This window comes from Balaenoptera musculus, chromosome 15 (genome assembly GCF_009873245.2).
Source record: "Balaenoptera musculus isolate JJ_BM4_2016_0621 chromosome 15, mBalMus1.pri.v3, whole genome shotgun sequence".
Classification (NCBI taxonomy): Eukaryota; Metazoa; Chordata; class Mammalia; order Artiodactyla; family Balaenopteridae; genus Balaenoptera; species Balaenoptera musculus.
The window spans coordinates 30763125-30786873 of NC_045799.1; the positions used below are offsets into that span (position 1 = coordinate 30763125).

General features: G+C 56.8%; 3 protein-coding genes across 19 annotated transcripts; 1 reads left to right on the forward strand and 2 right to left on the reverse strand.

The window, feature by feature from the left end:
* Positions 1-961: 961 nt before the first annotated feature.
* Positions 962-5386, reverse strand: GFRA4 (GDNF family receptor alpha 4). The gene is made up of 6 exons (XM_036825937.1): positions 5312-5386; positions 2935-3280; positions 2726-2835; positions 2497-2631; positions 1657-1748; positions 962-1488 (listed from the first exon to the last, which is right to left on the reverse strand). The coding sequence occupies exons 1-6, from the start codon at positions 5355-5357 to the stop codon at positions 1408-1410; spliced, it is 810 nt and encodes a 269-aa protein (XP_036681832.1). The 5' UTR covers positions 5358-5386; the 3' UTR covers positions 962-1407.
* On the reverse strand, positions 3291-22626 carry ADAM33 (ADAM metallopeptidase domain 33). Of its 17 annotated transcripts, none has more exons than XR_005016478.1 (21): positions 22474-22626; positions 18627-18706; positions 16241-16317; positions 14407-14485; positions 14133-14209; positions 13856-14045; positions 13547-13612; positions 13388-13459; positions 13059-13225; positions 12891-12975; positions 12664-12806; positions 11961-12138; positions 11759-11848; positions 11322-11517; positions 11059-11167; positions 10777-10975; positions 10605-10682; positions 10413-10521; positions 10190-10337; positions 8521-8595; positions 5415-5431 (listed from the first exon to the last, which is right to left on the reverse strand). XR_005016478.1 is itself a non-coding variant. In XM_036825932.1 (20 exons), exons 1-19 carry the CDS (start codon positions 22571-22573, stop codon positions 5312-5314), a joined length of 2181 nt encoding a protein of 726 aa, XP_036681827.1. In that variant the 5' UTR covers positions 22574-22626; the 3' UTR covers positions 3291-3651. The 17 variants fall into 17 exon arrangements, 6 of the variants coding, with proteins under 6 accessions (XP_036681827.1, XP_036681826.1, XP_036681825.1 ...); XR_005016480.1 differs by lacking the exon at positions 5415-5431 and adding an exon at positions 5715-8006 and having other exon boundaries at positions 14407-14482; XR_005016481.1 differs by lacking the exon at positions 5415-5431 and adding an exon at positions 5715-8006 and having other exon boundaries at positions 11961-12078.
* LOC118881242 (signal recognition particle 9 kDa protein) lies at positions 18867-19349 on the forward strand. Its single transcript, XM_036825938.1, has one exon. The coding sequence runs from the start codon at positions 18993-18995 to the stop codon at positions 19251-19253; it is 261 nt and encodes an 86-aa protein (XP_036681833.1). The 5' UTR covers positions 18867-18992; the 3' UTR covers positions 19254-19349.
* Positions 22627-23749: the final 1123 nt, after the last annotated feature.

The window sequence follows — 23749 nt, forward strand, 5'->3', positions numbered from 1 at the left end:
AGGAGCAACCCAGAGACACAGTAACTCATCAGGAGTCCCCAAGCTTTTGAGGAAGGCTTAGTACCTTGCCCCCATTGTTCTGCCCTCTCCGCCCAAAACTCCTCCACAGAACTGCAATTTAACACGATGCCCTTGGCATTCTCTGGGTCCACACTGGCCACACAGTGTTTCTAAAAAGCTTTATGATAAATTTCCCTCAGCTCCAGGAAAGAATTTGACTCTCCACGTGGACAGAAACAGATATGCAGAAATCAAAAAACAAAATCGCCCCTTCTTTCAAGTGTCTATCAGGGCAAGGCTCTGTGTGCACTGAGGTAGGGCTTCCCTAAGTGAGCACAGCGGGTGATCCCGGGGCTCCCAGGAACCCATAAGTGGAAGTGTGTCAATCAGGGCCTATGTTTGGCTACAAATAACAGACACCTGGGGAGAAACTGGCTTAAACAAATTAGGGGTATCATTTTTCTCACATAATAAAGTCCAGAGGAAGGTAGACGGGCTGGTGAGCCACAATGTCGTATGGTTCCACTTTCAAGATGGTGCCCATGCTCCCAGGCATTGCCTCCAAGTTCCAGGCAAGAAAAGGGGAGGGTTGAGGCCAGAGGCTAAAGGGCCCAGTCAGCAAGTCTGTTCCTTTTTAAAGAGCTCTCCTGGAAGCCTTATCTGTGAATTTCACTCACTGGCCAGAACTGTGTCACATGAACACCCCCTAACTGCAAGGGACGCTGGGACATGTACTTTGTTTATCTGATTACTAGCAGAGAATGAAAGAATAAACAAAAGCAACCAAAGTCCCTGCCACTAGGACCTGAGAGGTGACTCAGTTCAGCATCCACAGGTGAGAAGATGAGGCCTGGAGAGGTTCTGAGGCCACCCAAGTTCATGGAGGCCAGCAGAGGCACACCCTGTGGCTGACCTTGGTCTCCAGGCTCCCAGGACACAGATCACATGAAAGCAAGGCCAGTCTCAGTGCACATGGATTTATTGAGTTATGGATGCCATTCCTAGTGCCAGGTTGAACCATTGGGAAGATGGCCATATGGCCAGTGCAATGTAGGGAACTGGATTCTCACTCTAGGTGGTGTCCAACAAGCAGCATATCGTGGACAGGAAACGCTTTGCCAACCTTAGTTATGGGGTGCAGGTGGCTATCATGATGGGTGGTGCCTAACTGGGAGGATGCCATGACAGCTGGAGTAGTAGAGGGAGTTTTGCCTACAAGTTTGTTTAAGTCTACCCTTAAAGCATGATAAAAGTGTCCAGACCTGCAAAGGGCAGTAGGGCAAGAGCACTGGGGCCAGCTTGGGAGGTAAGCCAGTCCCTTTTCAGTGGGGCAGTAGGTCACCAATGAGGCCCAGTATCCCAGGCAGGGTGGGACAGTTGGCTGTTGTCCAAGGTCTGCTGTTCTAGTCAGAGCAGGGGCTGGAGAGCCAGAACAGGGAGCATGGAGAGCATGGAGCTCCCCTCCAGGGACGCATCTGCAGAGGACACCTTGGCAGATGAGAGCAGAGTATGGACTTGAGGCAGAAGCCTGGCTCTGCTCTCTGCCACCCCCACCATCCCAGGCCATTCATGCCTCCATCTAGGCCCAACTGGCATGGAAGGGTGGAAAGAGGCAGTGCAGGAGCTGCCACCTCACCATCCCCTCCCTGAACCTACCTGTAGGAGGCTGTGCTCAGGGTCCTGGTGGGGGTCCAGCTGGTCGTGTAGGACTGAGGGCCACCCACCGTCAAAGGCCTGTATGGCTCTATCTATGGAGGGAGGGGTGCAGGATGGGCTTGGCTGAGAAACCATAGCACAGGGCCCAGCTCCTCAAGGACAAACTGAGACCCTTGGCATCCTGCGTGGGACCTCCCCAGGCAGAAGTGGGAAAACAGGACGTCCGCAAGGCTTTTGGAATGGAAGGTGCTGGGCGAGGAATAACAAAATAAAGACAACTGTGTTAAGAGTGCCTTACATACGGTAGTCTTCTATCCTCATGGGAGCCTGACAATTATCATCCCCATTTTACAGATACACACAAAAAGGCTTAGAGGAGTTTAACTCTCACCTAAGTAAGTGGCAGAGTCAGCCTTCAAACTCAGGCCCCCTAACTCCCAAACTGGTCAGCGAACCACCCAGCTATTCAGACCCGAAAGGCAAGATCTTTAATGGGGGGAGTTGTCTGTGCGTGGGGGATGGAACCGCCTCAAAAGTGGCGGAAGCAGGAATCTCCCCTTGTTCCATTCCAGGTCCTCGGAAACTTGTTTTAACTGCCCCCACTTCCTGCCCGCAGGGGCACCAGCCTAGACTACCCTAGGATTCTACTTTGGTCTGTGACTTGGTCTCCGGAACCAGCTGGGCGCAGATTGCCCAAGGGGCAAGACGACAGCAGAGGGGGTAAGTGGGCCTACAAGGCTGCCGCTGCGGGCCTCAGTTTCCTCACCGCCAGCTAGGCAGCTTGGGAGGGGGCAGTAAGCCCCGACTGGACTCCCTTCCCGCCCCGCCCGTGCCCCTCACCCAAGCAGCGGTTCCTTGTAAAGAGCCCCCGGAAGACTTCGCACTCCTCGCGCCGGTTTCCGCTGGCTCCGCAGTCGCACCAGGGCGCCACGCGCGCGCTTCCGTTGTCCACGTAGTTGGGGGTGACGGCGGTGCCTGCCGAGACCCCGAAAGCAGGATAATCTGCCCACCCGGACAGAGGCATTCCCAGGAGAGGCCCCGCCCCAGCAGGGATCCGGGCGGTGCATACCCACGAGGCCGGCGTAGGCGCGCAGGCAGCTGGGGACCTGGTCTCGAAGGCAGCCGTCCGGGTTGCTGGGGACGGGCGCGCAGGAGGCTTGGAAGGCCAGGAGGCGGGGCCTGCACGGAGCGGCCGGAAGACGGTGAGTGGGAGGTGAGTGGGACCCGCCCCCCGCCCGCGAGCCCCGCCCCCTCCCTCTACTCCACCTCCTCCAGCACCTGCAGACCCGGCTGTGCTCGCAGGCGTCTAAGGGCGCGAGGCAGGAGGGCGGGGCCGGTTCAGGCCCCGAGAAGGCGCAGGAGGGCACGAAGGTCTGGCGCCGGCGCTCGGCGCATGCGGGGCCGCCGCACGGGCAGAAGAGCAGCGCGTGGGTAAGCTCGGGCGGCCCGCGGGCGAAGAAGCGGCGCAGGGCGCGGCGGCAGCGGGCGCGGGGGCAGCCCCCCGGCGCGGCCCGACCCAGGCACTGCACCACGTACGCGGTGCGCAACCGCTGGCATCGCGCATCCGCGGTGCACGCGTCGGCCGCGTCCACGCATCGGTTCGGTGCGACATTGGTCGGTGACCCTGGTGGAGCGGCGGGCAGGCTGCGGTTGTTGGCGTTCCTTACACACACACACTTCACCTCCGCCTCCCAGTCAGGGCCTCCGAAGATGCGGGGTGCTCAAAACTCGAGGTGGGCAGAATGTGACCCGAATGCGTGAGCGACTGGTACTGACTGACTTTCCGTTGTGGAGTTGGGCAGTGGCGGGGTCAGGGATTTCCTGCATCACGTCTCGGGTGGATGGGGCGCGTCGAGGCTGGGCCTGGCCTCCCGCAGAAGCTGAGGCCCACCCTCCGCAGGCACCACCCCTCACCCGTCCAAAGAGGGGTCCATGAGATTCCTCTCATTCTCCTGGGCCCCGTCTGACACGGAAAACAGCAAGGCTTCTGGGGACCTGGCCCATGGAGACTTATCAGAAATGGTGCTGAGGACAGTGGCCGCTCCTCTTCCTCTCTGACATGCCGGGACGCCTGACCTTTCTTCCTTTCCTCTCCTTCCCCCTCCCCCTTGGAGACCCTTTGAGTGGCCTATAGGTTTCGGGTTCTCCTTTCTTCTTGACCTTCTCTTGCGCCTCCTCCTGCCCCCTACCTCTGCGTCTTCCCCCTCCATCCTCTTCTGGTGCTCCCTCCTCACCGATCTAACTGGTGCTGCCCCACCTGGATGGACTCTGGTTTCCCCCTGGGCTCTCCACTCTCCACCAGCCAGGTAAAAGAGAGATTCCCCACTAGGGCTCTGGGCACTGGAGCAATTTAGGCCTGGCTGCCGGGGTGTGGATTCAAGAGAAGTCCCAGATGGCAGGCCACAGGGCTCTGTCCTTAGCCACAGGGCACTCCACTGGGGGCAGAGAGTGTGCCTGGCACAGCCCAGTCACACACCAGGGGTCTGTTGGGCAGAGGGTGAGCTTTGTGCAGAAGTGCCATGGGCCACATCTAAATCCAGCCAAGCTAGGGTCTCTGGAGGTCAGAACTTGGCAGCCCCTTCCTAGGACCTCAGTCACAAAACCAGGCTACCCCTGCCCCTCGGTGCTCTCAGCCTCCAGGAACCTTGCTCAGGTGAGAAGCCTTCTGGCACCAAAGTTTGAGGGACGTTTCCCAGTCTGGTTCAACACCCATCTCGCTGTGTGTGTGTGTGTGTGTGTGTGTGTGTGTGTGTGTGTGTGTAGGTATTTCCTGCCTCAGGGCTGGGAGCAGGGCCCCTCTCTGGCACTGGCCATCTCTTTTGGGTGGCTGTGGAGGAAGGCAGAATAGACACTGAGGGCTTGGAATAGGTCTGTGAGTGGACGGGATGGACAGGAGAGGGGGAAGCCTTTCCTTTCTCTCTCCTTTCCTCCCCTCCAGTCTCCTTCCCTCCCTTCCAGGACTCCAGAGCAGCAGGCAAACTTTGCCCTTCTCTCCCAGCCAAGCCCTCCCATCCCCAGGCCGCAGCCACACACAACAGCACCTAGTGTCTCCTGAGATCTTGGTCCCACTTCTGTTCCTTTGCTTACCTGTTTCCCTCCGCCAGGAGCACCCTTACTTCATCTTCACCCTCAAAACAGCACATCTCAGCTCCAAGATCTCCTCTGCCTTAAACGTTTGCCAGATTCCTTTCTCCTCAACCTACACCACCTGGTAAAGTGACCCCTCCCTCCATGATGACCCAGGTGGGGAAGGGGTAGTCCAAGCGGGTGGAACAGCAGATGCATGGCATGGAGACACTGAAGATGCAGGGCAAGGAATCAGTGTGAAGCTGCAAGACTGAAGGTGGAGGGCTGGGGCTGGGGGAAGGGTAATAGAGGCGGGAGAGCAGGCAATAGGAAAAAGAAAGTTCCTGGGGCAGAGCTACCAAGACGAGACTTGGGAGACTTAGGCCGTGGCTCTGTGGGACCCAAAAGCTGGAGGCGGGGTTCTGTGTCCCCACACCTCGAGCACAGGTGTCTCATTGGTGCCCCTTCCTGCATTTCAACTTTTCCTAGAATCACCTTCTTGCCCTCCCACCTTGTGCTTGAGGAGGGAAGAGGATCAGGGACAGAGAAGCCGAGGTTCAGAGGTCTGGGGGAGGAGGCAGCCACTCACCTAGAAGCAGTAGTAGCAGCAACGCGGGTGCCAAGCAGCTGGCCATGCTGGGCAGCAAACAGAGGAGAGGACGACCAGAGGCAGAGCCCCAGTCAGACAGGTGCCTCCTTCCCAGCGCCCCTGAGCCATAACGAGATGGAAACCCAAGTGTCTGCGCTGACGCGCTCTTCTGGGGGGAGGAGCCTTTGCATCAGGAATGACTCCCCGCCCCCAATGAGTCCCCACCCAGGCTGCGCCTTCACGCAGATCTGGGAGCCACTGAGTCCGGCGCCTGAATGTGCCTAGATGGATCCCACCACACCCCCCAACACACACACAGCAACGCCCACACAACAACCCAAGGAGACCTTGTCTCTCCCACGCTAAACCATTAACTCTATGAAACAACACTGTTCTTTTCCTTCTTTTATAGTTTTATTGTTAACTTTTTATTAGCTAATTTTAGACTTGCAGAAAAGTTAGAGCATTGCAAAAATGCTAGCGTTCTCTTTATATCCCTCACCCAGTTTCCCCTAACATCAACATCTTACCTGACCATAGTACAATTATTAAAACTAGGAAATTCATGTTGGTACAAGACACTTAACTATAGACCACTTTGAATTTCCCCAGTCTTTCCACTAATGTCCTTTTTCTGTTCCAGGATCCCATCCAGCATCCCACATTGCACTTAGTCGTCATGTCACCTTAGTTTCTTCCAGTCTGTGGTAGTTCCTCAGTCTTTCCTTGCAAACTGGGTGCTTCCCTATGTGGCCCTGCACGGTGGGCAGTCCCCCTCTCGAGGGAAATGCAAGCCATAAAAACTTCTTTCAGTGGCATTAACTTCTCTGTCTCATTGCTGTGTCATCTCTATAAATCAGAATCCCACAGCGAACACAGGAGTGGGCTTTAGCAGACAGTCTCATTCAGCGCCTTCAGCTGGTAGAGTGAAAGCAAGGCCTGAGCCTTGGGGCTGCTTCTCTGCTGCCAGTGGGTGATTGCAAAAATTCCCCAGTTCTTCACACCCTATGAAATATGATTTTGCTGCTCCTCCCTGGAGGGGAGGTGGAGTTTGCCTCCCAATCCCTGGAACCTGGGCTGGCCCTGTGACTTGCTTGGGCCCACAGAATGTTATGGAAGTAAAATGTGCCAGTCATGGACTCTCAAGAAGCCTGACAAGCTTCCACATACTCTTCTGCAAGAGGAGGTGAGTGAGGTACTTGCCTCAGGATCACAACTACTGATTTTTCTTTCTTCCTCAGGCTCCATAAATGCCTTGGTATGGTAACTGATCCTGTCTTTAGTTAAATTTTTGATATTTTGTTCATCGTGGACTTTTGTATTAATTTTTATCTTTAAAAATATTACATTAAAATATCTCTTATCTTGATTACTTTTTGTGCCCAAGGTGAATGCCTCCCTTGTCTCACTCTAATCCTGGTCCTGCTCTCTTAGAACCCTCCCCAACTGTTATGTGAACAGGCCTGGGCTAGCCCGCTCATCCCCAACACCCTAGCCAACAGCCAGCCAACCCCAGAAGCAGCGACCAGCGGCTGACTGCAAATGTATAAGTGAGCTGAGCTGAGCTGAGACCAATCGAACCACCAGCTGACTTGCCAATTCACAGAATTGGTTATTGTTTTAAGCTACTAAGTTTTGGGGTGGTCTTGTTATGTAGCAACAGCTAGCTGATAAAGAAGGTCACTCAGCAACTTTTGCATGAAGCAAGGGGAGAGAGTAAATGGCTGCTGAGTGTCCAGGGGAGGCAGGCGAGGTGGAGCAAAGGGAACATTCAAGCTAGGCAACACCATCCTATGCCCCGATACATACGGGGCCTGGCTGTCATCTGAGGCTCCACCCACCAGCCACCACCCTTTGTCACCCTCAGGGAGCCCCATGGTGTTGAATTTACAGACAGAAAAGATAGAAGTCCCAGGGCAACATGTCTTTCTTCTGACTTCTACTTTGGTGTCCTTTCCAAAATGGCTTCCTTTGTCCCCTCCCATGGAATGGAGGAGAGGCTGATTAATGTCCAAAGTAAGGGGACTGCAGCAGGCCCCATGCGTCTCTGAAACCTCACCTAAGGACTAGGAGTGGGGTGGGGCTAAGGAAGCATCTGAGGGACAAGAGAGGGTAGGAGATGGCAGGAAGGAAGGTCCCAGGAATTTCGTTTGTTTGTTTTGCAGGGGCCAGGCTCCAGGGAAGTAGACTCAGTCTGAAATGTAGGGCCCCTGGAGTCCAGGCTTCTGGCCCAGCAGTCACTGCCCTCCAAAGAGCTAGGTCCGAATAAAGTGAGTGTAGCAGACACACCTAGGCTGCCTGGACAGAGGCCTCTCTGGGTGCCCAGCATGACCCAGCGCCCCCTAGTGACGGGAGGTCAGTGACTACATGACCTTCCCTCCTGGGACTGATGGATTCTCGCTTGAGCTGGAGGGTGTACCCTAGCAGGATCCCGCAGCCCTAAGGAATGGGGACAGCACTGAGGAAATTTTGATGAGGCTCCAGGGTCCTGGAGTAGGTGGTGTGGCGGTAACTCAGGGAAGAAATTTCGAAGCTGCCTGAAGGTGCAAGAGGTCTGCTGACTCGCTGGCTCTGCCCCTGAGGGGCGGGGTCCAAGTTCTTGGTGTGGCTGTCAGTAGCCACCTGTCCTTAAGTCTTCTCATCTCAGGAGTCACTTTTCACCAGAGACAGGATCTTGGCTTTTGGACTCTACCTGCTGAGAATGACGTGGGGGAGGGTCATCCCCTGAGGGCTGGGACCCCAGGCTGCAAGTCATGTGTCAGGGAGCCCCTGTCCTCCCTCAGGGAAAACCAGTGACCCAGGAAGAGCCAGAACTTCTTCCTCCCCTGCCCCAGGGGCCTCCAGTATCTGGCCCCAGACAACAGCTTCTCCACGAGGTCTGTCTCAAAAACCTCAGAGTGGGACTTCCCTGGTGGTCCAGTGGCTAAGACTCTGCACTCCCAATGCAGGGGGCCCTGGTTCGCTCCCTGTTCGGGGAACTAGATCCCACAAGCCGCAACTAAGAGTTCGCATGCTGCAACTAAGAGTTCACATGCTGCAAATAAAGATCCCACATGCCACAACAAAGATCCTGCCTGTCACAACTAAGACCCAACGCAGCCAAATAAATAAATATTAAAAAAAAAAAAAAAAAACTCAGAGTAAGGGACTGTGAGATGAGGGGCAAGAGGTGGATGGGTGAGCAATGGGAAGTGAAGGGCCCCACCTACCTTGGGGGTACAAGCAGGGCCATGGGGCACAGGCTTCTCAAGGTGGCTGTTGGGCTCTGGCAGAGTTCTCAAGGTCTGCGGAGCAATAGGCGGGGGAAGAGTGCTGTGAACATAGGTGGCAAGAGTCCCTGATGCGGGGTGGGGCACAGGGGCTCAAGGTGGCTGGGTGCTAAGTGGAGAGGAGACGGCCCATCTGGAAGGAGGCAGAAGACAAGAGCCCGTCCCTTTCCTTCCCTCCCCGTCTCCCACTGTGCCTCATGCACCCAGGGGCCGGGGCTCTGCAGTGGCTGTCAGGTCCAACTCTATTGGGTGAACACTGCCTAGGGGGTGGCCCCTGCATGGGACATCTTTGGGTCTGAGCAGTGGATAAGAGGTCAGGAGACTGAGACAGTGACCGTTAGTAGGGCACCCTGGGGCTTCTTTCCTGCAGCCAGAGGCTTGCACCCAGGTTATTCTGTCCAGCTCACTTCCTGCTCCCTCCTGAGAGGAGCCCTTGGGGTCCAGGCTCCAGTTGAGACTCATGCTTTCCCAGGGCCTCTGACACTTCCTCTCTCCAGCCCTGATATTTCTCCTAAGCTCTGGAACCACTCCAGCATCCTCCAGATGTTGGCGTCACTCAGGTCCCAAAGAGGGGCGGACTTCCTTCCCCAGTGGTACCTGTATTTGTGCTCCTTGTCATTGGGTGGCCCTGCTGCCCTCGATGACTCCAAGCTATGCTCGGCTGCTCACACCCCACCTCCCAGGGCCTTACCACTTCCTTTGATGTCTCTTTGAAACAGTTTCCTCAGTACTTCACCTGGCTGATGACATGCATTTGCTGCCCCCCCCCGTAAGCCCCCAGTGATGACACACCAAGCTCTGACCACCTTGATCCTCTGCTCACAGACCCACAATCAACACTAATTGTGTCAAGGCCCTCTCAGCTGGTGCCCTGCCCCTGTTTGGGATGCCCTCTGCCTCCATCTCCAGCCCAAACTTTGCCCTCTCCCTCAGCTTGCCCAGAACACTCCCAAGGCTAGGCTGTGTCAGATGTGGTCATAGGGCTCATGCCTTGCCCAGCGCCCCATGAAGGGGCAGCCCTAGACTGACCATGCTTGGTATCATGTGACCCTCATCCCAGGTCGTGGAGAACGGGGTTAGGGGCAGGCCTTTGGCACAAGGGCATCCAGCACCATAGCTGCCCAGCGGTAGTGAAAGGAAAGATGTGCTGGGCCCAGCATTTGGGAACTTGAAGCGGGTAACAGCAGAGATTTAGGCAGAGGAAATGCCAGAAGGCTGAAAGCTCATGCGAGAGAAGCTGGAGAGGCCTTGAAGGGTACATTGGAGCAGGAATTGCATTATAAGCTGGTGGAAAAACAGGGCAAAGTCAAGGATGAGGCAGCCTCTTGGTGGGAGAAAAGAAGATATGGACAAGAGGTACTGAGTCACAGCAGTGGGGGCCCCAGCAGTGGGGTAGAGGGCCCTGCATGGATCCACACCCTTGGCTTCATTGGAAGGCCACTGGGGCCTTCTGCTCAATGCTTCTTTCCATTGCCTCTGCCTGCCTCTCTGCACCTGGGGGCAAGGCCTGAGGACCCCACCCCAGCTGCCCCAGCTCCAGCAGAGCTCTGAGGAGCAGGAACCAAAGGAGTGGGCTCAGGGAGCAGGAACCTTAGCCCTCAGTGCCTACCCACTGCACGTGGGGTCCCTCCTTGAGCCCCAAAGGCATTGTTGGAGACGGAGTTCCGGGTACCGGCAGCAGCACCAGGCCAGGCCAGCCCCAGGAAGTAGAGGCAGCAGAAAACTAAGGATCACCGCCAGCGTGAAGGTGTCCTGGTCTGCGGAGGACAGAGTATGGCTGAGTCCTGAGGTGCATCACAGGGGCCCTCCGCACTTGCCCCCCATGGGCGCACTTTCAGACTGCATAGGACCGCTGTCCACACTACCACCAAACCCTGGCTTGTCACAGGAAGGCGGAGCCCAGCCCAGAGCACAGTGGCAATTATGGTTACTATTGCAAACCTGCAGTGGAAAAGAGAAAAGGAGGGTCCCACGAGATCAGGGACTTCCAAGGTCACCCCACACACACCTTTCAGGCCACTCACCCCGTGACCATGGCAGGCGGTCAGGCAGAGGTCCAGCTCTCGGAAGGTAGTGTTCTGGCAGCGCCTTTCCTGGCACACCTATGGGCAGTGTGTGCACTGGGCAGTGAGGGGGAGTGATGCTTTGGCCTGCGGGACTCAAGTGGCAGGGAGGGGTTGGGTGGGCAGGGCTCACCATTCTAGGTCCACACTGGGTGCCTGACTCAACCAGGCCCAAATCAGGCAGGTCCAGGTGGGTGCCGGGCAGCACGAAAGCTCCCTTGCAGGTCACCTGGCGGCTGCCTAGGGGTATGGTGGAGTCCACCGGCACCATGTGTGGCGCCAGTGCGCTCTGCTCCCCGCCCTGGCACTGCAGTTTCCCACACTGCGCATCGCTAGGGACGAAGTGCAGGATAGTCAAACAGCGTGGAGTTTCTCCATACCCTCTTCCCCAGCTTCCCCTCCCTCCGCTCCCCACCTCTGCGCACAGGGCAAGAAGCTGCTGTCGCCCTGCTGGCCGCAGTTCCCATGGGCGTCTCCCGCAGAGTTCACTACCTGGAAACAGGCCTCCGGGGCTGGGCGGGAGCCTGAGGAAGCATGGGCGGGACTGGGGTGGGGGGTGGGGCAGCCCAGACCGGAACCACGCCCCTTCTGCCTCAGTTTTCCCCCGCCCACCTCCCCCTAGATCATTAAGCTGAGCAGACCAGGGGATGCGGGCGGAGGAGGCGCTCTTGGTCTCACCAGGCCCCCAGAGCTGCTGGCACTGATGCTCCAGCGTGGGACACGCGCCGTCCCGGCAGTAGCCGCGGCCTCTGGCGCAGGGCGAGCCGTCCAGTAGGTAAATGTCTGGGGGGCAATAGGGGGAGGCGCCCGTGCAGAATTCAGGGAGGTCACAGTCGCCCGCAGACCGGCGGCAAGGCGCACCCGCCGGCTTCAGCTACGCAGGTGACCCGGGTGGAGGGAAGGTGGCGAGGCATAGAGAGAAAACGAACAGTTAGAGATCCACTTCGAGAGCGCCAATCGGACACGAGAGAGCCCTGTAGGGAGGCCCAGGCGAACCCACGCACAGAGCAGAGCCAGCACCCGCAAGGGGGACCGGAGGGCGCCGATTAGCCAAGACCAACAGGCCGGCTCCCAAGTGCCCCCAACCCTCACCCCCGAGCCTCCCATACCCTCACCAGGCAGTGTGCGCAGCAGTCCCCGTGGGTGCACTGGGCCCCCGCACGCAGCGAGCAGTTGTGGGCAAGGCAGCAGGAGTCCGGGCACTCCTGGAGCCGGAAAGGCGAGGAGGGACCAGGTGAGGGTGCAGCGCCCAGACCTCCGGGGAGGGGGCGGGCGGGGACCAGCTTGGTCCCCCGGAGCTGGTCGTGCGGACCCGACCTGGCCGGCGCCGCAGTCGCACTCCTCGCCCTCTTCCACGAAGCCATTCCCGCAGTACGCCCGGGGCACCAGGAGCCCGGAGTCCGGCGCGTTGGAGAGGCACGCGCCTCCTCCCTTCCTGAAGAAGGCGCGCAGCTGGCGGCGGCTGCAGGCGCTAAACACTCGCGGGAACGGGTGCCTACGGGCCGGGGAGGGCGTCGGGCGTGCGGGGACCACCCCCTGTCAACCCCTGCTCGTCTCCAATCCCCTCCCCCCGGCACACAGGTGCTTGGCTACGCAGCCGCCAGATGCGCGAACACCGCCTGAGCAACTGGCGGCTAGAATTCTCTAGAGGCAGAGCCCAGAGAGGGTAAGTAACTCGCGCAAAGTCACAAGGCGAACGCAAGGCAGGAGGGTGTGACGCCAAGAGCGGGCAGCCCAGGACCCAAGGTCGAATCCCAACCCAGCGCCGCTCCTCCCGGGGTTGGAGTCACCTCGCAAGGTTGTCCGAAAATAATTTATCATATCATGAGAATCCACTTTGCCTGCGTTCCCTACACTTAAGCCTCATAAACAACCTCAGGGCAGGCACTATTATCATCATCCCCATTTCACAGAAGAAGAAACTGAGGGATAACCATTTCGCCCAAAGAAATGCAGCTGAGGAAGGCCCGGGTCCCGCGGAGCCTGTCCTGCAGCCCCGCCCCCGCCCCGGCGCGGGTACCGGGTAGCTGCGGCCATCACGCAGCCGCCCTGCTCCGCCGCTGCCTCCACGCAGCAGCCGTCGGGGTCGTGGCTGAGGCCGAGGCTGTGGCCTATCTCGTGGGCCATGGTGGCTGCAGCACCAATGGGGAGCTCCGAGTGGTCCTGGGAGGGCGTGGGGACGGTCACTGCGGGCTGCGGGGACCACCCCCCAGCACCTCTCCTCCTCCCTTCCTGGGTGGCGCTCACGGTGCTCACGCCTCCAGAGCTCTCCGCGCGGCACATGCCCTCGACCGGCGCCAGGCCCACGGTGGCGCCCTGGAAGGCGCGGCCCCTGAGGGAGGAGCGCGTATTGACCGGTTGGGCCGGGAGTCCGGGCCGCCCGGCCAGGACCGCGTAGGGGTCGGAGGCACCCACGTGAGCAGCTGAGCCGAGTCGTGTGGCTGCCGTGCCCACAGTCCCTGGCGCCACTGCAGGAAGGCCCAGAGCGTGGCGTTCGCGTCTGGCGTGACGCGGCTCTGGTCCTCCTCGGTCCACACTTCCAGGCCGGTCAGCGCCACCTGAATGTCCAGAGTCCTGAGAATCTGCGGGCGCGGCGGGGCAGGGCTGAAGCGGGGGGCCGCCGCGGTGCCCGTGCTCCTCCATGGGAGCGCCCCTCTTTCCTCCCCTCCGTTCCCTCTCCCCATCTCCAAGCCTGCCCCTGTCGTGGTCACCCCCAAAAGGGCTCTTCCCCCCGCCGACCCAACCTGATCCACATAGCTGGCGACCTCCAGAAGACGCTGTTTGGTGTGGTTCAAGTTCCGGTGCTGGGTCAAGAACTAGAAAAGCAGCAAGCAATACCGCGTGTGAGGACGGGCTGAGCTCACCCCATCCAGGCCTGCCAACCCCCTTGGGACTTCTCTCACCAGAGTGTGATCCGCCACTATGTACAGCTCCAGATACCTCGGGCTCCCCAGGGACTCCCGCCTCTCCTGGGGAGGCGGTAATGGTGACCCTGAGTGGCAGGCTGTTGGGCTTGAGCCCTGACCACCAACCCCAATTCCCATAAAGCACAAAGTTAACTTTAAAATTTTGCTAGAACTTGTTTCTTCAGCCTCCAAATAAAAATGTCAGGACAGGAGGCCCTGAATTGGGGCTGCACATTCCTGTCTCTTCTGATTTTAAAGGGCTCTGTATACTGCATTCCTACCCCCACCCCTGCCCGTGCTCCTGACCCTGATCTGGGTGTCACACGAAAGGCTGGCCATGTCCCTTTTGTCCCCTGGGTCCCTGTAGCCACAGGCCCCTTTCCAGCTGAGTAGCTGCTCCGTCCGGAAGATCTTGTGGGTCAAGAAGTCTTTGGAGTCCCCAGCTGGCCAGGGATGCACATAATAGCTGGTATTGCTGCTGAGTGTGATCAGGCCCCTAGGGTGCAAAGGGGTACAGGGGTGGGCAGTAAGGGAACTCTTTCCCTAGCCCCCGGCCCAGGCCCCTCCGCCCAGAACTCCTCACCTCATCCCAGAGCAGATGCTGAGGACTACCCAGGAGTCCAGGAAGCCCCTCACACGCCCATGGTAGTGGCAATGATCCTGGAGAGCAAAGGACCCAGCCCCAAATCTCAGCCAGGACTGAAGTGGGAGGGGCAAGAAAGAAAGCATGGTGGGGGACTGGCTCCAGCTTCTCCTTAGGAACAGGAGAAGAATGGGGGAAATGGTGGAGAGGACCTTGGTGGGTGCATACCCCAGCACTCCTCACCCTGTCCTCAGAGTCCATTGAAGTATCTCACCGTGTGGTTGGGGAACAGCACTACTGGCTGCCCATCTGGGCTGTAGTGGGTTTCTGTGTATCCTGGAGCCAGCAGCCTGCTGGGAGGGGGTGTTGCAGAAATTACTTAATCCAGCCCTGCCTCCTCCAGGATGCCCTCTGGTCTTCCTCCCTGATTGCTAATTGAGTAGCTCTATGAGTGAGGCACAGGGCTAGCACTTAGGAAGCAGCCAAAGTGTGTCTTAGGGAAGGGACAGGAGTGACTGTGCATTGCTCAGCTCAGAAAAATCTTGGGCTAGAGTGAGCAAGGTGAAGGTCAGGAAGGAGCCTTGGTGATGGCTTAGAAGTGGAAATGGGCGTGTGGGAAGCACCAGGGAAGAACAGGAACACGGGAAAGTTTGTGGTTCCCCTGGAGCCTGTGGCAGGCAGCTGGATCCACAGGTCAGGGGCGTTAGAAAGAGACTGGGCAGGAGGAGAGGAGTCAGGAGACACTGCCAAGGAGGTGGGACTTGGAGCCAAGGAAGTGTGTGAACTCCCTAGGTGGCCCTGGCTGCTGCCTACCCTTGTTGGGCATCTGGACAACCCTCGAGCCCACCTCCTCCCATTCAGAGTTCCTTCAAATCTTCTCCTCAGGGCCCCAGATCCCACATATCTCCCCACCTGCCCTTCACGGATGCTCACCCCCTGCTTCCAGAGAAAACAGAATCCACACCTGCTCCTGCCCTGCCCGTCTGAGCAGGGATCCTCCTCCCCTCCTTCTCCAGACCCCACTCAAGTAATTGAATTCATCTTTGGGCTCCATCTCATCAGGATCCTTCCCACCAAGATGGATCAACCGTAAGTCAATTTCTCTTCTTTAAAGAAAATCCTTCACCCCACCTCACCTTGACCTCTTTACCCACAGACTGCCCCCAAAGACTTGTGATGCCTGCTTCTCCACTTCGCAGTCTTACCTCCTCCTCCAGCTTTGCTCCCCCACTCCACCCACACACTCAACCTTAGGAGGGAGGTGATGTGATCACCCTTTTTAACACATGGGGACATTGAACCCCAGAGAAGCTATGGTTAGGCGTGGCGGAACCTGAGTTCCACCTGAGTTTGTTCCCAGTGCATGGGGGAGAATAAAACATGTGTACAATGCTCAGAACAGTGCCTGCGATGAAGTAATCACTTGATAAATGATAGCTGTTGATAACACAATCTAGATGGTTTCACGAACCCACACTCCATCTTAGACATTCACCTCACCCAGCCCAGCTCTGCCTGCTCATTCACCAGCTCAGAATCTTTGGCTTTGCACCATCCTGGACACTCAGCACCAAAATGGCCTTCTGTGATCTGGCCCTGCTAGGACTCCCCAAATTTGTTTCCCCTTGCTCCCCTCCCTCAGATGGAGACTCCCCAGGCAAGCCAGACAAATTGCCACCCCCCCCCCCTTGAATGTGCCTTGACCTATGTAGCCACTGTACCTTTGTCCCTGGCATTCCCGAAGCCTGGAGCACCCGCCCATCTTTGGAATCCATCTTGGATTCTCTTTTGACTCAGCACACCCTGTGAGCACCCACCAGGTGATGCTCACTCATTCCTGGCAGGAAGCTGACAAGATGTTTCTGGGGCCGGGATGAGAGATGTGCCCCACAGCAGGGCTGACCCAGCCTCAGTAGCCCACTTCAGTCTTGAGGGAGCCAGTCATGGGCTAGCATGACTCACTCTGTCACCTGCACCTCCTCCTCTGGGGCTCTCACCCCATCCAGCCTCCGTCTGGGGTTCCCATCAGTCTCTGTCCCCAGCACTGATCCCTCCCCAGAGAGAGGGGTGTTCTTGGCTCCCAGCTCTTTCCCCGGCCTGGTACTCACTGATTCTTCTCCAGCTCTAGCAGGAGCTCCTGGCCTTCAGCCTTCAAGGCCACTAGCCCCACTTCTAGCTTCGAGACCTGGGCAAGAAGGAGTGTAGGGCTGAGAGGGCGGGCATCCAGGTCCCCTGCCTGCCAGGAAGCAGGAAGGATGTGGAGCTGACTGGCGAGGGAGTTCATGGGGAGAGCACAGGGGCACGGGGCAGAAGGCCCCCACTTGCCATTGGGGGTGTGGATGGGTGTGGGGTGAGAACTTGCAAAGATGCTCTCAAACTAAGAATGTTTGTTGTTCTGACAGCAACCATTTGACAGAGCCTGCTAGGTGCACTCCACATCCTCCCTGGAGAGGCAAGTGGTCTCAGAAAGATGCCATGCCTTGCCCAAGGTTACTGGGCTCTTCCTCTGGTCTTCCCTCCTCTTTCATGCCCAGAAGGCTTCCTCTAAGCAGGAGGAGAGTGGGGTCCTGAAGACATTGATGTGGGAGAGTGGGGTAGCCACAGCTCAGGCCTCCTCACAACCTCTCCTTTCTGTACCTTGCTGTTCCCCACTCCCTGTAGAATTCAGACTTAGTACCTCCACCTCCAATGCTGACTAGCTGCCCCCCCCAAATTTTCCTACGCCTCTAGCAGACTCGCCCCACACCTGCTTCCCTGAGCCTGTGAGGTAAACACTGACCCACACTCCTTGCCAAGAGAAAAACTCTGGTTTTCTTGGCTAGATGTCAGGAGGGTGGGCCTGGGCCAGCCTGCCCACCTCTCCTTCCCCTACCCTCTTTGCCACTTCCACCCTGTGGGAATACCCCATCTGCCCGCTTTGTCCACTCCCTGGCTGGGGGCCCAGAGCTGGAGCGGGCCAGGAGCCTCCTGGAGAGCAGCTGTGTCTTTGGAATGCTGGCCCCCACTCTTGCTGGCCCTTCCCTTTTATCCCACAATGCACTGGCCTGGGCCCCAGGCCAAGAGGCTCAGAGTCTTGTGGGGGGGGGGCCTTCCTCTGCAAGTAGGGAGCAAATAGTCCCCTCCCCCAGCCAAAGGCTGCCCTAGGCCCCAAGCATGAGCTCACGTGGCCGGAATGTCACTTGTTTTATTGGAGAAAGGTTTGCACTGAGGAAAGGAGGCAGCCCAGATGGAAAGCTTCCCCTTGCCCCACCCCCATCCCTCTCTCTGTCCCTCTGCAGCCCCTGCTGTCCTCATTTCTTGCCCTCCTGGTGACCCTGCCCTTCACCATGCACTCCATCTCCAACCTAAAATGTAGGTGTTTCCTGCCTCTGGGACGGGACTCCCTGCCACTCTGTCTGCTGTCCTCATCTTTGGCAGGCTTCCCAGGGACAGAAAAAATGAGGAAAGCAAATTCCCTCTGGCACTCCCCTCCTGTTTGGTCACAGCCCAGGCCAGGCCCAGAGGGAGGTCCACAGTCAGGGTGGTCTCAGCATGTGATGTCCCTTCCCCTATGCCGGTGATGAACAATCTCAAAGCTCGGGCTGGCACCATGCTGATCACTTGAATGGGGGCCCTGAGGGTCTGGGGGACCCAGTGAGGGCCCTAGGTTGAGAGTTGCTGGGCCTGTGGGGGCCCCCCGGCCTACATGGCAGTGCTCTCCTGCCTTCCTCCTTGCAGGCTTGGACAGTGGATTGTCCTCTCTTCCCTGAAAATTCATGATGAAAAGGGTGCTCTAGGCTTGGGGAACATTGGCCAAGGGTTTCTTCTGGGTTAAAGAGCTGTGTGACCTTGGGCAGTTTCTCCAGCCTCTCTGGGCTTCAGTTTGCCCCTCTGTGAAATGGGCATACAAAGGCTGTTGGTCTCCATGCAGCACAGCTTTGTGGCACATACAGATGGGGGCAAGGTTATTCTGAAAGTGTGTGATGGATGGCTGTTGGGAGGAGACTGGGACAGAGCATCCAGAATAAGCAAAACAGGGTGGGCTTGCATTTGGGGGTACTAGGAGAGTGACTACTGGGCAGAAGTGGCGTGAGCCAGTGAGACAAGTTTCAGGCCCCTAAATGGCAAGGTCCTGGAGAGGACAGCAACGCATCCACAGGGTCACATGTTCTGGTAAACTTTGCAAAAGGAGGATATTTTGGTGTTTTCTTAAAGAGGTTCTTGAAAAGCTTCTGGCCCCACCTCTGCCTGATGGGGTGGAGGTGGCCTGAATAACACTGGGAAGAGATGGTTAGGGAGGAGGTGGGGGAGAGGAAACTGGAAAATGACTTCCATGTGTGCAGCCTCTTCCATCTAGACGTCTCCCACCCGCCCCTGCCAAACCTTCAGGGAGGGGCCTGAAGGACTCTGGGGATCTAGGGACCCCAGCGAAACTGCCACGCTGATATTTGGGGAGGGGTAAAGGGACTGAGAGACCCTGGGCCTCTGCAGAGTAAAGGATGACCTGGCACTGACCGGCTGCTCCAGGGTGACCATGCGCCAGGGTCGTCCATCCAGAACCCAGTGCAGGATGACTGGCTCTCCAGGGGTGTTTCCTGGGGAGAGGACAGAGCACAGGGTGAGGGGAACCTGAGGGACATGGGGAAATTGGAGACAACAGAGGGATAGAGTTAGAGGATGTCAGCAGGCAGGAACAGTACTTCCATCTTCAGTACTCAAAAGTTTAGCCTGAAAAAAAAAAAAAAAAGGCGCCACCATCGTTGAGCGGCTGGGTCTCTGCCGCGGTAGGTGGCTGCGAGAGGTAGGGAGGTAGGTGGGCCGCGTCGCGTCGCCTCAGGTCCGTAGCTTTGCCTCTCTCTCCTGTTCTGCCGCGGGCCCACGATGCCGCAGTACCAGACCTGGGAGGAGTTCAGTCGCGCAGCGGAGAAGCTCTACCTCGCAGACCCTATGAAGGCACGTGTGGTTCTCAAATATAGGCATTCTGATGGGAGTTTGTGTATTAAAGTAACAGATGATTTAGTTTGTTTGGTATATAGAACAGACCAAGCTCAAGATGTAAAGAAGATTGAGAAATTCCACAGTCAACTAATGCGACTTATGGTGGCCAAGGAATCCCGCAGTGTTGCCATGGAAACGGACTGAATGGTTTGAAATGAAGACTGTTTGTCATGTTCTTAGGAAGTAAATATCTTTTGAATTTGAGAAAGTGTTGGGACAGAAAATATTTTCTGTAACTAAGTGGGCTATTCAGAAGCCAAGAGATCATTTTTTGTACTTTGTTTTTTAATGTTTACTTTAGAGAGCTAGGACTGTAAACGCTTCCAGTTAGAAAGCCTTTATTTATTTTTGGAAATGGAACAAGGAATGGCTCTATCTTGGAAACTTTGCAGATTGTTTGATGTTAGGCAAAATAAATAATTACTCTCTGGTAAGTTTGTATCAGTAATTTGAAAATGAGATATCAAGAAAAGCCAATTCTTCCTTAAATTTAGTTAATCTGTCTTTAAAAGAAAAATTAAATGGAACCATTTTGCTGGATTGATATATTTCTTGTGGAGCATAAATTTTGTGCTGTTGATGACCAGCAAATATAAAATATGGTAACTGGAATTAACTGCACAGCAGTATAGCTGATTATATATGGTAGTGTAGTCTCAATTATATCTAAAAATAACTATGAAAACAAGTATGCTTTACCTTAAACTTTACAAATTTAAACTATATTTTTAAATATAAGGGATTCATAGTATCATTAACTTGTTGAGCAAAGACTAACTTTGAATCTAATTTTCAGTGCTCAGAAACATCTGCTGTTACTATAAATGCATGAACAGAATGCTCACTAATGGATTGAAACCACCATATTACAGAAATATTTGCCACATATTTGCCATCTATGTTTTCTCAGAAGGGCTAAGGATTATTTGAACTGTTAAATTTTTGCATACCTCCATGACACCCCCACCCATTTCTCTCATTACTTAACCAAGGTGTTAAGCATGACTCACAACTGTTCTCCATTAAACCAGAAGTATGATATTATTTGATATTTATCTTATATTTGTAACCTGAGTTTTACCACCTAAATATAATGTTCACATGTTGATTCCTACATTAAAATATTTTTTGTTAGGAATTTGTTGTGTTGACCAGCGTTTTAACATGGAAAGTTCCATTAGCCATATGAATTTTGGCATGTTTCAGAGAGATGAGTAAATAAAATATTACATGAATATAAAAAAAAAAAAAAAAAGTTTAGCCTGGAGAAGGGTGGCCACCCATGGGGCATCCTTGGAACTGAGGAGCCACCAGGGAGGTGGCAGAAGAGAGACAGAGGAGCCTGGGAAGAACTGCTCAGCTGGGCACTTGGGAGACCCACTGACCTTGGAAGGGGGAATGGGGTCAAAGATCACAAGGAAGAGACCAAGGCCCCTAATACAGAGGGGAAAGGAAATGGGAGGCAGCTTTGGGTATTTTTAGACTGGGCAGCAGATGCTTTTAGGGTGAGAGATCTGTGAAGACAGGACGCCTGTGTCTCCCCCACCATCTGAGAAAAACAACAGCCAGATGTTGCCCAAAGCTCCCTCTGGGGGCTTCATGCTGGGGGCAGGGCTTCCAGAGACACTGGCCCAGAAGCCCCCTCCTCGTGTCTTCAAGGGGTGGGGGGTTGTTTGGGAGACAGAGCCTGAGTGCTCCCAGGATGGGAATGCTTAAGGCGGGCTCCAGGAGGAATACCAGAGTGAAGCATTATTCAGAAAGCGCCTGGAATGCTCCCCTGGAATGCTCCCAGCTCCCCCCCCACAAGTGGGCCCCGGAAACTCTCACCACACCCGCCCTGCAGGAATCAGACCTCAGGCTGCCCAGAGCCTACAGGCAGCCTTCCCTCGGTCCCTGGGGAAGCCCAGCTCCCAGAACTGACAGCTCCCCAACCCCCGTCCTGCCCAGGCTGAGATGGCTGCCTATGGAAGTGGCTCAACTCCTGCCAGGCGACGCCGATTCCTTTCTCCTTCTCCATCTCCTCCTCCAGACCCCATCATCAAAGACCTGGAATAGCAGCCGCTCCAGGAAGTCCCCTTCTCCCAAGAAACCCTCCTTGATTGGATCAGTAGTTTCCATCAGGTAGATGGGGGTGGGGGTGGGGAGGTGCAGGGCCTTGGAATTGAGGCTGAAGGGCCAGTGTAGGGAGGGGTCTGAGTGCATTGGGGGGGGGGGGGCGGTCTCAGGCCAGAGAGGACTTAACTCAGTGTGGAGCACCAGGTCCAGCTGGCCCTGGGCTTCCCAGGGTGGAGAGGGGAAGGTGTGCCTGTGTGCATGTGTGAGTGTGGGTTCTCCTCCTGGCCCTGTGCACACACGATGGCCATTGGCACCTTGATGGGGGCAAGGAGGCAGAGATGGAGCTGTGGTGACTAGGTGGATGGGAGTGGAAACTGAGGAGCCAGTGTGGTGTTGGGGAGCATAGAGTCCCTCTCCATTCCTCCCAGGGGTCCCTCCATCCTCCCCTGACCCCAGGCTGAAGAGGAGGGAGCAGCGGAATGCCTGGGGACCATCCCCAAAGGCATGAGGGCTGTCGTCCCTCCCCCTCCACGCCCCAGAACAGAGCAGGACCCTATCCCTGTTGCCACCCGCCCCCCCCCACCCCCACACAGTGCTCTGGAACCCACTGTCCCCAGGCTGCCCAGCCCTTCCTGCCTGCCTTGTCAGGATGTACAGGACTCCGCCAATCCTCCCACCCTTTGGGAGAGGTTTTCACCAGCCCCATCTCACAGAGAGTTTGTAGAAGTCAAACCGAGAAGAGACAGAGCTGCAGTCTTCCCCCAGGGCCCTGCTAAACAGGCACCTTCTGTTTGAAGCCGTTTCTATCTAACCAAACAAGGCAACAATATAAACAATATACACACTGCCCCAAGGCCCTGGGATGAGGGGGTGAACATGGAACGATGCATGAGTGTGGAGGCCACAGCTAGTCCCTTAGTGTGAGGGCGCAACAGGGACTCCAGGGCACCGGTGGTCTGAGGCTTCCTGGAGGATGGAGGCCCGCTGAACCCTAGGGGATGAAGGTGCAGGAAACTTCATACTGGCGGATGGGGCCACAGCAGAGAATCCAGAGGGGTTTGGGGGTGCTGAGCGGCTGCTTGAAGGGAAGGGGCCCTGCCACTCTGCTTCGCCATTGGCACAGGGTATCTGGGCACAGTGTGCAAGTCTGGGCCCTGAGGCCAGCACAACTGCAGTTGAGAGTCCCTGGGCAATTCCCACAGAGACTCTCCCAAACCCTCCCCATGCCCTGTCCTCCTGGCCCGCGCGACCCCCGGGGATTTCCGACCCTCCATCCCCGACAGCGACCTCGCGGCGCACTCCCACTCACCTTGAAACGCCTCAGCCCCCCACACCGGCCACGGTAGTCGCAGTAGCAGCAGCAGCCCCAACGCCGGCGACCCTCGAGCGCTCCGATACCCCGGGCGCATAGCTGTGAGCGTCTAGCGTCTGAGCTGCGGCTCCCAGCTCTCGGCTCCGCCCCGGCTGGATCGCGGCCGACCCACGTCCTCTGCAGCCGGCCCGCCGCCTCCCGACCCTCCCGCACCCACCTCCTGGCCCGCAACCCCCTCCTCGCGCGACCCCGCACGGAGCCCCGCCTGCCCGCGACACCATTTCAGCCCATCAGTCCTGACCCCGGCCGGCGTGTGCCCTCGGGGAGCCGGGACCACCCTCCCGCGTCTAGGGGCTAGAGCTCGGCGGGGCGGGAGACCCTCCCGAGCCAACCCGCCGCATAGGTCTCAGAGGGCCCCCTATTCGTGGGGGTGGGAAGTGGCGATGGGGCGGGGACACTCGGGAAGGGCCTTTGAGGACCAGAGCGGGGAGGCGGGGACAGTGCTAGGGGGCCACCTGTTGCTGCTCCGGTCTGCCCAGGAAGCGCCTCCCTCCATGGTCTCCTGGATCGGACCTTTGTCCTCGCCTTGACACCAGTCACGCCCAGAGTCGCCCGGGTGAGAGACTGGCGGGCCCTAGGAGAAGGGAGGCCCGGGCGACCGCGACAGGCAGGTGCAGCCACGGCCCCAAGCTAGTCTCTGTTCCGCGGTGGCCGCCAGCCCCTGCGCCCGAGGTGCGCGGGTCGGTCGGGAGGACGAGCGGAGGCCGAGGCCCTGCGGGCTCCCTGCCCGGCAAAGGCGAGGCGGTGGAACAGGCGGGCGGGCGGAGAGGGGGGCAACCCTTTGTCCCTGGTGGTGGCCGGGGGTGGGGGTGGGGCGAGGAATGGCACAAAGCCATAGACTCCCACACATGCGGGAGCCTTTTGGCTTTTGTTTCTTGTTTTAAAAAGTTTGTGTACTGAGTAGTAAATTCGGATAGCTAATAGCAAGTATTCCGATAGCGAGGGATGTTAAATTTAAGCAAATCTATTTGTTTATGAGAATTCAAAATGCGCCAATTCAGTTAGTAAGAGTTGCAGTGGGGAAGGTAACCTATGTTGGCCTGATTCAAACATCAAAAAGTATGGTGAGAGGTATAGGGAACATCCCATCCTCTCAGACCACGCCCCTCCAACAGGAAGCTATTATTAGCTTCTTGTATAGGCTTTTAGATTATTTCATGCATGTCCACGACAATACAAACATTTTTTTCCCTCTTTTTAACATTTTTCTATA